We start from the raw sequence: 13,646 nt of genomic DNA on the forward strand, positions 1-13,646 counted from the left end.
GATAACATGAATGCATGGTAAGTGGGAGACTATGGCTTTGCTGGGCACAGAGCCAACTTTATATTTAGAAATAGTGTAAAACTTTGAATTGTTTCATAAGCCTCTTGTGTATATTTGGGCATTGCAGCTTGGCTTTGATTACATTCTCGGTGGAGGAAAAACTGGAAGGGAATGCAGAAATATCTACTAATTGTTTTACTCAATGGGACATGTTTTGCAGTTTTTATAGATAATTTCCAGAGAGTTCTGTCAGAATATTGGGAAAATACAAAGGTATTTTATAGAAAAGGGCTAACAGAAATTGAAGAAATAATCCTACAGGGTCTTTCCTAGTCCCCTGCAGCTCTGATTTGGAGAGCATGGAGTAATGGCTTACTTTTTTAATTTTTTTGTCCCCTTCTACTCTTCTTTCCCTCAGACCGATCTCTTGAAACACTTGACTTTTCCTGGTATAGAAAGGACAGCAAATAAAATGAATGAAAATAGGCTAGCTGAGAGCTTTTTGTGTTAGCATCTCTCAGGAATAGAAATACCCTTCTTCTAGGAGGGTTTTTTCTGGTAATAGTATATAAGATTGTGATGTATTATGCCTGAATTGCTTTTGAGAGATCACTTAATTCTGAAGCATGATGCTGCTTGGATTTGATCTTTGTTATTTCTATCAGAAGTCTCATAAGGCCTTGGAGGAGGTGGGGAAGAAGGAATGAAAGCATAGGAGTGAGGATATCCTGGGTTTTTTGTGTTTTTGATGAAAAAGCTGAAAGCAGATAGATATAGGAGTTGTAAGAGAAGAAACATTTTAGAGGTCTAGCAGTACCTGAGAAGACCTGCTGATCTGCCTGTAGAGAACTGAATAAAAACTAAGAAAGAAGTTAGAGAAGTTACTTGTTACTTCTTGAAAGTGTAGATCATTGCTATGATGGTAATAATGACTGAAAGTTAGAGCTACATAGAGAATAGTAAACGAGAACTGGAATGGTAAAAGATTACCTTTTTAAGCCCACACAGGCTGTAAAGTGCCACTTCAGACACTGGTGAAGCTTCTTCTGCAATATGAGCAGTCTGATGCTGGTAGCTTTGAAGCTGCTGTGCTGATCTGGTTATCTGATTCATTGCCAGGACCTAAAATGTGTGGGCTTCTGGGGGAGGTAAATTGTCCCTCTCGTTGCTGGGAGACATATTTCAATTGCAAAAAGCAGCAATCTCCGTTCCATGCAGAAGTGTCGGGTAATAGGCATTGTGGATGACCTACTTCTGGTGAACTTCCTATTTGATTTTTACCTCTGGAAAAAGGGATTTATTGCAATTACTGAAGCAAAGAAGTCTTTGTATGTTTTCAAGATGAGGAAGGTCAGAAAAGAGAGTAGGAAGTATGCTGAAGTAGAAATACCAGGAAATTTTTCTGCACTGTGCAGTTATAAAGGCAGACAGGAGACTTGGAGGCATCCCAAAACTTGAACTTGTCTATGCAGCAGTCAACCTGCTGGTAGCGAACTATAGATCTGGACCTGCCTGTTGTTCTAAAGAAATTGTTGCAATGTCAAATGTGTCAATGAATGAGCATGAAGTTCTAAACTCAGCTCTTGAGAGGTGTCCTCTTGAAAGACGTTTAGAGATATATTCTCAGTAATATATTCAGACAACAAAATGTTCCTCTTACCAAAATAGCTAACTTCTGAAATGCAGAATTATTTAAGTCCTTACTGTGTGCAGCTCAAACTATCCACGTGAGATAAAGTAGATAAAAATACTCTGGTACCATCTACCATATATATCGCATCCTGCACTTTTTACTTTCAAAGCAATTCATTAATGGTCATCCTGACAGCATTCATCTGAGGAATACAGCAAAGTAAATACTATTTCCATTCTGTGAGTGTAGAATGAAAAGCATAGATAGCAAAACCCCCTTTACTGAGACCTGTGAGAGAGCTTGTTAAAAATATATCTGAACTTCCTGTGGTGCCACTGCAACCCTGAAGTGTTTATAACTGCTTGTTGTCACAAAACATCCTTGGCCCATCTTTGGAATATTTTATTGGAAAACAGATGTTCTTACTGTGGAGGTGTATATTGCCAAAACCAAAGATTTCTGTCTCTGCAGCTGTAGAGTAAATGGGTCAGCAGCAAAATGCAAAGCTTAAAACTGATAATGTGCAGCTTTCATAATTCTTTTTCATAATGACAGCCATAGTCTAGACATTTTATAGTATGAAGTCCTAAAATAAGAGAATGAATGAACATCTGATACACATGCAATACACATATAAAGAACTGCCTGTTTCCTTGTGTGTCTGAATATGTATCCCTGCTGTCTTTAGGAGCTGGAAGAAAAGCATCGTGAGGCTCAGATCGCAGCACAACATCTGGAGTTGCAGCTGAAACAGAAGGAGCAATTCTATGAGGAAAAACTCAAAGTAAAAATATCTTTTTATCATTTACATACAATTTTTTGTAGGTAGAATGGGTTCAGGGAAAAACAGTTGCCTTTAGGCTCTGTTTGCTTTGTCTTGTGAGTTGCCTTCCTGCTTCCTTACTGCTGAGGTGTCATTCAGAGAGCTTAGTGAAATCTGAATAAGTTTTCTTTCTAATCTGTGCCATCGTACATTCTCTGTTTAGCACTGTATTAAAGCACATGGCCTTGGAAGTCAGAACTATAGGAATTCAGCTGTTAATTGTAACTTGACCACTGCTAACTAAATAATTCCTACTTAATGCTCTTGGATTTCACATCTTGAAAAGGGTTTCAGTTCCTACCATTGATTTTCTAATTTATTTAAGAGAATTCACACAGCCTACCTGGGAGTTTTAAATTCAGGAAATACTACAGCATTTCTGAAATTTCATTCTCTTGGAGCTGTAACATCTGCCAAGAAGCCACATAAAACACCCACTCTGTTTTTGTCTTTTCCAGGGTAACATAAGACTTTAACAAACAGTTAGAAGTAGAATTATAGACACCATCTAAAATTTGCAAAAGCAAATTGGGAAATGAGAGTAATGTGCTCTACTTAAGGATTTTTCTAAAGAACCTACAATAGCCAGCCAGTGCATTTTGTAAGGATCTTTGTTTCTAGTAAACATGATCTGTTTCCAGCTCTCTTTGCCAATTATGTTTACTTAGAACTACACCTCTACATTTCACCTTAAATTTAAGAGGATGTAATATTTAAGAGAAGAAAAGGAATTTCTGTGAGAGAAACATGAAGGAAAAAGAGAAGAGGGTTTCCTGGCAGATTTTAGCATGTGATACTATTCAAGAATGAGAGGAGAATGACAGAAAGCTCAGAGGTAGATGTTGGGAAAGGAGAAGTGGTGACATAAAAACTGGAAAAGAGGATAGGGACTGGGAAAGAAGTTAGAAGAAAAACAGAGCTCGTGTAATGGGGACATATGATAGAGGTTTAGTAGGGAAGTCAGATGAAAGAGATTCAGAATACGGGATGGATGTCACTGGAACAGTAGAAGATATCCTGGTATCTTGTGGTGTCCAGGCTTTTCTGTTGCATTAGTCTGGGATGTTTCTTGAACACAGTTTATAGGTCTTAAAAAAAAAAAAAAAAAAAAAAAAAAAAAAAAAAAGGTCAACAGTGGCTCCTGTCTTCATAAAATTCCATCATTACAGTCTTCATTCTTTTTTGAGTCTGATGTTCCAGGGATTTCATGCCATTGCATGTTGGCTCTGCTTTTGCTTGAGATATGATCAATTGCTTAATACACTCTTATTTTTCTTGATGATTTTCTTTCTTTTTTCCTTTGCCCAATGAAACAAAAATAAATTAAACAAGAGAAATATCTTTGCTTAGGTGCTGGAAAATCAGATGAAGAAGGATCTTGCCGATAAGGAAGCACTTGAGAATATACTGAGAAGACATGAAGAAGAAGCACGTGAAAAATGTAAAGTCCTGGCTGAACAGAAGGCGGTATGTGTAGCTGAAGTGGAAATCAAAGCATTTTAAGAGTAACTTTTGAGACTGATTTTGAGCAAGATAGTGTTATTTGAGGTTTTGCATTGCTGCTGAGTTGTGTTGCAGGAAATCTACTGATTAATAATAATTTTAAAAGGCATGTTTTAATTTAAGATATCTTCAAGAACAATTCCTTAAAAGTAGCCAGATAGCTTGCTCTGTACCAGTCATGTAGCGCACAGGTAATATAGTAGCTGCTTGCCCTCAATATTAAAGCAGTAGAAGAGCAGTTGTAAATGGTTCTGATATTTGCATCTGTGGTGTTCCTTTGTTTCACCATTTGATCTTTATTCTTTTATTTGTTTTTGTTTCTGCACAAGGTTTTGGAGACTTTTTCTTTTAAACATTGCCTTTAAAATCACTTCGCTTGTGCAATCTCAAAAGCACACTGCTCTGTTTCAGATGATCAATGCCATGGATTCGAAGATTAGGTCACTGGAGCAGAGAATAGTGGAACTGTCTGAGGCCAATAAACTGGCTGCAAATAGCAGCCTTTTTACCCAGAGGAACATGTAAGTACAGCAACTGCTAGCCAACTGGTCGCTGCTGAACAGCTCTCAGTAAAATTTGTTCTCTAAACCTAAAAGTAGTTCTTTTCCACAGGCCTGTTGTGCTCCCCACTGTTTTTATCATCTGTGGTGCAAGAATGTGCTTATTCTCCAAATAGTTATAATTCAATGCTTATTTTGTGTTTTCTCAAACATGACTAGTAAAATGTGTTTGTATTGCAGTGTTTACTTTGGAGCCTTTCCTGAGGCTGGTTCTGTATGCAACATTACCAAATGTGTTAAATGAATACTAATAACTTTAAAGTCTAAGATACCTCTGAAGGGACATATATTCCTTTTTCGAACATGTGTATTGCTAATAGATTTGTATTTCCTTTGGTTCCTGTGACAGCTACTTGATGTTGAAATTGAAAACTTTAAAAACCTTTCCTTCACAAACTTTCCTTCCTGTCCTGATGAGTGGCAAGACAAGTGAGAAAACTGGATTTTAAGCCAAGAGTTTTCCTGCAAGTTTTTGAGATGCTCATTGCAAGTGTGAGACAGTTTATTACTGAAATGGGCATAAGTAAAATGAAGTAGAAGATACCTCAGCTTCATCTTCGTAATTCTGCTTCAATTCTTTTTGTTTTCTTCCTAATCCAGATAGCACTTGCATATATTTTTATTGGCTTCTCAGTTTCAGCCTATCTTTAGTGTAATAGTCAGTTCCATGTTTTGGGGATCCTGCTGGCCAAGATCTATCATCATCCTGAATCACTGTGCAATCAGCAACTATTTTGCTGGTGAATTATATTTGTTTATTAAACACAGAGCAAACCTTAGACCTTTTGGCCTTCTATATCAGATCCTTCTGACTGCCTGAACTCTATTTTGCTTTGTATTTTAGCTAAGATTCCGTATCTCTTTAGAGATGTTTTTCCTTCCTAAATGACTTAAGGGCATCCTGCTTTAAGCATAGGAAAAAGCACAGATTGTTTGATGTGCAAGACAGGGCTAGCGTAGCATATGCTGTTATTAAGTTAAAAGATTCATCGAGTTCAGCTGTCTGCAGATAGTGTCTGTCACCTGCTGGATGCAACGTTAGATAGTGCCTCTGTGGGCAGTGCTTGGACAGATCCACCTATAATGCTGAATGGAGCCAAGCAAGGATGAATTTTGGCAGAGTTGCTTTGTTTTGCTTTGTTTTCCTTTTCAGTGGTGATTATGCCTCCAGCCATGTAATGGCACCAATTTTCATTATATTTCAAATATTTGGTGAGTTTTTTTTAACCTGAGCAGCCAAAAATATTCACAGAAATAGGTGAGAAAGCTAATTACTGAGCTGCTTTATACTCTCGTTGCGTATACTCCAGATGACCTCTAGTTAATCACCCAGGAAGTCTGTTGAGGAAGCAAAAGCCATAAGTTGCCATCAGTCTGAAGAAAACAGTAGTAGTGTCTCAACTTGTCCCTGGGGAGCATATGTAAGGCCTAGTGTCACAGTATTGGTGCTGAACTGAGTGTAAAACCTCAGCTCTGTTGGAATTTTGCAAATGCTGCTTGCTGAAGAAGTGCATCCTTACAAGAACTAGAAATAAACATTCTCCAGAGAGCTGTGTTAAACTTCAGTATAGTTTTTTCATGACATAAAATTCCATGTTCATTGTGCTGTTTCTTTTATTTCTTGGACTGTGAAAAAAGTGACATTTGCCAGTGTGAGAGAACTGGAAAAATTGTAGTAAAGGCAGTGATAAACTCTGATACATAGTAGATACTGAAATACAGTGCTACCCATTAGTACCTAAGGAAACTAATGATTGCCAGGTTCCTGAGCAGATAGCCCAGTAAACTGTAGGAAGAGAAATAACACCATTTGATAGTTCTGGCTGCCAATAATCTGTTGAGGTAAATTTAAAAAAAAAGAGAAAAGGAGCTTCTGTGTGTGATGCACAGAAACGTGAGTTAGAAGGATTAGGTTCTATTCTAGTTTTGTTAAGTCTTTCTATTTGTTAAGTGTTCCTATCTTGGGCAACCCACATAATTTTTCTGCGATAGGATTAATAACAGCTTATCTCACAGTGAGCTGCTTAAAATATTAGTTCATTAATATATGTAGAGCTTTGTGAGGTTCCTAAGTGGAAAGGACTATATGAGGCAGAATTTTCAAATGAATGATAACATGATTCTAGAAATTGTAAATAATGTAGAAAGTTTCTTTCTTTATGTATTGTTTTAATGGAAGTATCAATTTCAAATTCGTATGGTCATAACTAATTCTTGCCTTTAGCAGGTGTTACCAGCTCTCAAAATTCTTACGAGCACAAGTAATATTTTTTTCACTTTATAAATGAAGACTTTGATCAGAGACAACAGAACTTTGCTTCAGTGTAGACAGAGTTAAAAACTTGTCCTAGGTTTGTTACAACTTACTAAAAAACCCCCCAAATCCTAAGCCTTAGGGTTGCTCTCATCTCATGGAAATATATTGTGTGAAAGCAGCTATTTTTAGCATTTTTCTTCCTATACGAAAAAATATATAACAAGGCATTGGTGAAATGAACAGCATGAACTGTAGCTTTGACATTGTTGTAGATTACGGTGTATAGAATTCTTTTTTCTGTGCAACTTGCAAATGTATGAAATTTCGGTGCTCTGGGCATGTATGTTGATGAACCCACTAGTATATGAATCTTTTGCAGACAGCAATAAAGAGTTGATTTTTTTTTTTCTCTCCTTTACTGGAGAGTAGAATTTGGGCTATGAAGAGCTAACTCGGGTGCAACTGTTTTATTTAACAGGAAACTTGTAGTATATTATTTCCTACTTAATCCCAGTGAAAGGGCATACTCTAAGGACATTTGGGGGTTTGTCTCTTACGTTTTTCTTCTATCAGGAAAGCCCAAGAGGAAATGATTTCAGAGCTCAGGCAACAGAAGTTCTACTTGGAAACACAAGCTGGGAAATTAGAGGCCCAGAATCGAAAATTAGAAGAACAATTGGAAAAGATGAGTCACCAAGACCACACTGACAAGAACCGCCTGTTGGAGCTGGAGACTAGGCTGCGAGAGGTGAAAACTTGGGTTTAATCCCTCCAGACAAACTTACTTGAATTTACCACATTTTGAGAACTAGAATTAAGTTGTCCTAGTTCTATGTGCTATAAATACTGGTATTTTAAAGTGTATTACTTTATTTTGGCCTAGTGATTCTTTATTTTTCCCAGCAGTTAAAAAAAGATTGCTTATTGGAAGGAGCTAAGAGTAAGTATTCAGGGTTTGTCTTTCTTAGACCTAACAAAATCTGAACTCTCAGATTATCTAGCTTTCTTAGAATCACATTTACATTTTTTTGTACAGTATCCTTATAATATTGTCCAGCTAGAATGGTTATGGGTTAGAAAAAAGCATAGTTAGGTACAATGACCAGCTTGACTGCAGACTTAAAGATTCAGTTTATACTTTATTGTAGAATAGAAGCCAAAGGACACAACAAAAATGCTGTAAGAAAATAGGAAACGTGCTGCTTCATGCACGATTTTCAGAAGTTTTCTGGAAACCTAACAGTAATAGAAAATATGCATTTTGAAAGATTTATGAGCTGTGGTTCATTCTTTGTTTTTAGTTTTGTATCAACTAGTTTGGATCCGCTTCAAATCTTCTTCTACCTTCTCTAGTCTCACTCCACTGGTTTTGAGCTAAGACTGAAATCTTATCTTTAGCTAAGGGGGTTGGATGACCAACATACGTCCGTATTTGACCAGAAGTTGTTTGGGACCAGTATAAGGTTTCTGGCAGACTTGTCCCGCATCTGCAACACAACAGACAGATTCACATGCAATAGCAGACAACTCGAGGAAAGTGCTAAGGTTTGCAATTGATTTTGAGCACTGAGATCTGTTTTGGTGCTTGTTCAGTTCTTATCCATTTCTGGAAGTGAAATGTTTATCCCTGAACATGGTGATATTTGCCTCAAAAAAATCTTCTAAAGAAGCCATTCAAATAAACCTAGAGTCAGGAGATCTGGTTGGTTTATTTAAAAATGGTCTGAAGGGAAAATGAAATAGGAAAGTAAATTGCAAAATGTATATAATGTTTACATAGATATAGATATAGAGATTGGTATTGATGTTTATTCATAAAGATTCTCAGATACAGTGATTTAAATTTTAGTTAGGGAAGATCACCACAAACTACTTCAACTTGCATTCTTTTTGTATTAACATTTGATATGTGATATTTGTGCCATATCTGGAACTAGTCTTGTACCCTTCTTTTTATTTCAAAATGCCATATTTCTTTTGGCCTTTTTCAAAGCAAACCGTAGTTTTTAGGCAGTAGACAAAGCTGCATCCTTGACTTTTTGGTGACTTAAACAACCTGTCAAGATGTGATTTTGGGGTAGACATTGCCATGTTATCCTAAAGTAAGGTTTGAAATGAGATTGCATTTCCTGTAATTTCTCAGTTTCTATATTAGTAACTCATATATGGACGCTGCTTTTTCCTTGTCCAGGTTAGTCTAGAGCATGAAGAACAAAAGTTGGAACTGAAAAGGCAGTTGACAGAATTGCAGCTGACACTCCAGGAGCGTGAATCTCAAATTACTGGGTTGCAGGCTGCACGGACAGCCCTGGAGAATCAGCTCCGTGAAGCCAAAACTGAACTAGAGGAGACTACAGCTGAAGCAGAGGAAGAGATCCAAGCTCTCACGGTGAGCCCTAAAATTGGTACTATGAGCCATATCTACAGATGGAGTTATGTACGTGCATGTTTCGTAATAAGGTTAATATTGATTTATACTACTTAATTTTTAATTTTCAAAGCAGGACATGAATTGTGCCTTGTTATTGATAGGCAGGAATGACTAAAATGTCAAATTTCATCTTGTTACCTTTAACCATATGACTGCTTCCTAGTGGTGATTCATTTGTGCCAAAATTGATTGTTTCTTTGCAAGAATGTTTTTACTTTATGATGGAGTGAAAGTTGCATCTGTAATTGTTATTGTTAAGAATTTTACTCTCTGATTTCCTTATTTAAATAATCTCTCATGAGTTTGAAAGTACTTGGTGATCATAAATGTTTTGATTCCTTTCTGTCAATTTTTCCTGCTTTATACTTATTTGAAAGAAACAAAATTCCCAGGAAAATTGTGTTGTTAACACCCTAATTTTATTATGGTACTTATTTCATTAAAAAATTGTCACGTGTGTATCTTGCAGTCTCTCATTAGGTGTGTGAACAATATAAAAGAAAAAATGTCAATTAAAACTCCCCCCTTGTTTTTTCCTCTCAGTAAAGGGAATGCTAAATTATATGCTGCTGGTCGCTGTCTCTTGAGCACAAAAAGATGCTTTCAAACTGCTTGATTCTAAGTAATATTTTCTTCATGATGGATTCCCAGGGCTGCGGGGGGAGGGAGTAGAGACGTGTATGACCTGCTGCTTTGGCTGCCAGCTAACCCTCACTGAAGCAGCCATCTCCAACGACCTTCCAATCCTGTCATGCTGAAGTGTGGAAAATCAGCATTCTCTAGCTCCAGTGACATCTGACGGAAAGAACTGTTGTTCTGAATATTTCTGCCAGTGCATCCCTTTTTAGAAGGGATGATGGGCTCAGCTGAAACAGGTGCTTGTATTGTATTGATACTGTTGGACAGGTGGAAGGGAGAACTGTTCACTCGGAGTTGTTCTAAAGCAGGTACCGGCTGCGAAAGTACAGCAGCAGCATCAATGCTTTAGAATAACTGAGTAATATGTGACATCAGTTTCTTTTTTGCTCAAAACTGAGATGGTCCCCTCCCAGCTGAAAGCTTTGCATAACAACTGATATCACTGCTAACGGGATGGTGATGTGCTTGATATCTTTACCTACACCACCAATGAAACAGATGAGTGTATATGACCTGTGTTCACTCAGTTATTACTTCAGTTATTCTGGCAAAATGGTAGTGCTTTTGGACCAGCTCTTGTAGGAGTAAGATACAGCATCTCCAGATCATTTTGGTCTGGTTCAGTGGGCTCGGGGTATTTCTGTTTTGGATTTTTTTTTTTATATACCTTTTTTATTTTTCATATTGCCTGTTGTGGTAAGATAACTTTTCAGCTCTTGCATTTGACGTCTGCTAAACAGTTTTTCCTGTTTAGTCTCTTGGCTATAAGGAAAATGTTCTGAATAAAGAAAGGTGGCTGGATGTGCTAGTGCACTAGCCTTTCATTTGTTAAGGGCTGAGATAGCATATGACATTAGACACTTGTTAAATCAGTTCGACAGTCTAAATGAATTTTGAGAGAGGCCATGAGGCTGAAACAAGAACTTTTGCTTTGTCATGCTTTGCTTGTAAATTAGGAAGTAAAATGGTGCATGCAATACTGCATTCTTTGAAATAAGTGTTTGCACTTTTCAACACTGTGGATGCTGTCTTCCAAAGAATTGATTATTCTGTTTCATTACTGATTCTTGGAGAGGTTCAGGATTAAATGGTACTTTATGACAGGATTCAGGTAGATTGGCAGAGCTGTTTGGGGTAGCTTGCATAATGTTTCATTGTAGTTTTTCTTTGCAAGCATTAAATTGTATGCAGTATTTATTTTACATGAAATACAAATCTGGATATGGAAGTGAAAAGAACTCAAATAATTTTAAAAGTCAAGAATGTACAAACTTAACATTGAATTGATATGTCTTCTGGTGACCATTTAAGATGGAACCTTTTACATATTCAGTTTGTGAGTTTGTACATTGGTCTAAAGTAGTTCAGAATTGGGAGCATGAGTACATTTTGATTAAGTAGGATGTGACTTTTGCTAATCAGTTCTTTGCCACTACAGAGTGCTTTCATAGCCTGCAGCATCTGCCTTCCAAACTTTGCTTGCTGGTAGACTGTTCTGCAGTTTGTTTAGCAACAGCTGTTGGATTCTAATTCTAATGTATGAAAAATTGATGATTAACTTCTTACCTCCTTTAGGCACATAGAGATGAAATCCAGCGTAAATTTGAAGCCCTTCGTAATAGCTGCACAGTGAGTATTAAATACAGATCATTGAATTATTTTGAAATTAAGAATAAGAAAGCAAACAATTTACTCATTTACTCCTTGATGACACCAGATCCTAATGTAGACTTCTGGCTTCAAGGAGTTAGCAGGAGTTAGATTGATTGGATTTGATTCCTTCTAGGCTTCAGGTAAACCTCAATTTAGAGGTTTTATTCTGATTATGAAATTGACACTGTTCTTCTTTTTGGAGAAGAAAGTAAATTGAAATATCTCATTGCAGTGCAGCTAATAAGAATGGTGTAGCAGCTGCAAAAATGGTTGTGGGTAAAGATTTTTTCTGCTCACAAGGAGAAGAAAAGATCTACCTGTCCAAATCCTGAGCTGCATTGTAGATCTAGGCCAGAGCGGAAGAGCATTCATGCTCCTCTGGGTTTTAAGGAGGACTTTAACACTGTTTGAAGAGAAGAGAAATTTTATGGGTCAAATAATACACTGACATGTGGTCATCTGCTCAAGGAGCGGAGTGGACTTAGGATCTTAACTTGCACCTTCTGTCGCTTGAGATCTTTTGATATGTTTCTGCATTCATTTCATCCATCTAGGATGGGTGTCCAAGGGGTTGTCTGTCACTGGGGATTCTTGCCAGTTGACACTATCTCCAAACTTATTTATGATGCTTGATGGAGAGCATCTGTCTTCCAGTGATGTGATTTATAGAATTGTTGCGTAAGGGCCACAGTCCTCTGGATCAGCATTGGTTGCAGACCTCTCCAGGCTTCTTCTACCCCACCCTGTAAGCAGGGCTTAACTGCTGGTTTTTCTCCCAATCTTGGTTGTTTTTCCACTTCCAGCAATTTCCTCAAAATTGATTTTCCGTGCTGCAGAATTAGTGACAGGTACTAAACAAGTATCTAACATACAAGATTTTGTCCTTCAAAAATATCTCTTCAGGATAGGAGTTGTTCTGTTTTCCTCACTTGCTCTTTAGCATTAAGCAAGGCAATTCTACTCTGTTCACAGAATACATTGATGAGAAGAAATGAGGAAGTAGAGCTTACCAAAGAGTGTCAACCTTCTTTTAAAATAAATTCTGCAAAAGAAATTTTACTCTCTTCACTTATTCAAATGGATCCTCTAGCTCCATATGTGTTGCCATGTATCCTACATCCACAGCTATCTTCTTTTCTTTCCTTTGTTTTGTCTTACCCTTCATTCAGAATGACAGCTTTCTATGAAAATGCTTGTGTGTTCTCCATGCAGGCAAAATCCAGTCGTGTGGGAAATCTATAGCTTCTTTTTACTTCATGACAGGCTGCCTTTCAGAAGTTGTAATTCATTATCTGGTAGCTCCTTGGCTTTGTAAACATAGCTATGAATCTCCAACAGTTAGGAGTGACCCATAGGATTGTGAGAATGTTGGGAGCTTTGAAGGTTCTGCAGAAAAGGATTTCTGAAAGTGTTGTGCGTTATAGGCTCTTCAGTGAGATAAGTGGGTTCATGCATCAGACATCTCATCAATAAGAAATTAATTATATGGTTCCTAAATGAATAATACGTGCTTATCATACACTCTCCGTGCAGCCCAAGAGAATGCATGTATAATTTAATTGACCATGGATATAAACTTTCTTCTTCTGAGTGATTCTGGCTGTCCATCCTCTTTACTGAGGAACCCTGAAGCAATGACAGGACAATCTTGTATTGACAATGAGGGATCAGGGAATGTTTATTATGATGCCTTCACTACATGTTTCTATACAACGCTAACCAGAATGATGCAGGCTTCACTTTTGGTGACCATGTGATGCTACTTGAAGATGATTAGAACTTATGTTCATTTTAAAATTAGATGACACTTCAATGGAGTAATTCTAATGTGCTCCTGCTTATGCAGTGTAATAAAGAGTAGGTTTATTCTCTGTAGCAAGTTTTCAAACTACAGCCTTTCTGAGATGAAACAAGCTCCTTGAACTGTTCTGGCAGACTTTGATATGGAATTAATTTTTATTTAATATTATTGACTAGTTCAAAACAGCAGGAGAATAATGAAGATAAGATTAGACAGAAAGAAATATTAATGAAATATTGAATTACTTCAGTACTTTTCTTAGTGTTCGAAAGATAGATAAAAATATTTGTCTATTTTCTTTAATATTTCTTCTGGTTCGCTAACTTCTCAAAGGTCACAGTTTCTG

The 13,646-nt window shown here is 37.1% G+C and overlaps 1 protein-coding gene across 8 annotated transcripts in view; it reads left to right on the forward strand.

Annotated features, from left to right (window-relative positions):
• CIT (citron rho-interacting serine/threonine kinase) overlaps nt 1-13,646 on the forward strand; it is a 74,847-nt gene that overhangs the window by 33,693 nt on the left and 27,508 nt on the right. For 7 of the 8 annotated variants that reach the window (XM_026119024.2, XM_026119027.2, XM_026119030.2 and 4 more), the window contains exons 19-24: nt 2,322-2,417; nt 3,807-3,923; nt 4,371-4,480; nt 7,350-7,524; nt 8,968-9,165; nt 11,422-11,475. In XM_026119024.2, coding sequence (XP_025974809.2) covers nt 2,322-2,417; nt 3,807-3,923; nt 4,371-4,480; nt 7,350-7,524; nt 8,968-9,165; nt 11,422-11,475 — 750 coding nt within the window. The remainder of the gene's footprint in view (nt 1-2,321; nt 2,418-3,806; nt 3,924-4,370; nt 4,481-7,349; nt 7,525-8,967; nt 9,166-11,421; nt 11,476-13,646) is intronic. The other variant, XM_026119031.2, reaches the window with a different exon arrangement.

This window comes from Dromaius novaehollandiae, chromosome 17 (assembly GCF_036370855.1).
Source record: "Dromaius novaehollandiae isolate bDroNov1 chromosome 17, bDroNov1.hap1, whole genome shotgun sequence".
In the NCBI taxonomy this organism is placed as follows: Eukaryota; Metazoa; Chordata; class Aves; order Casuariiformes; family Dromaiidae; genus Dromaius; species Dromaius novaehollandiae.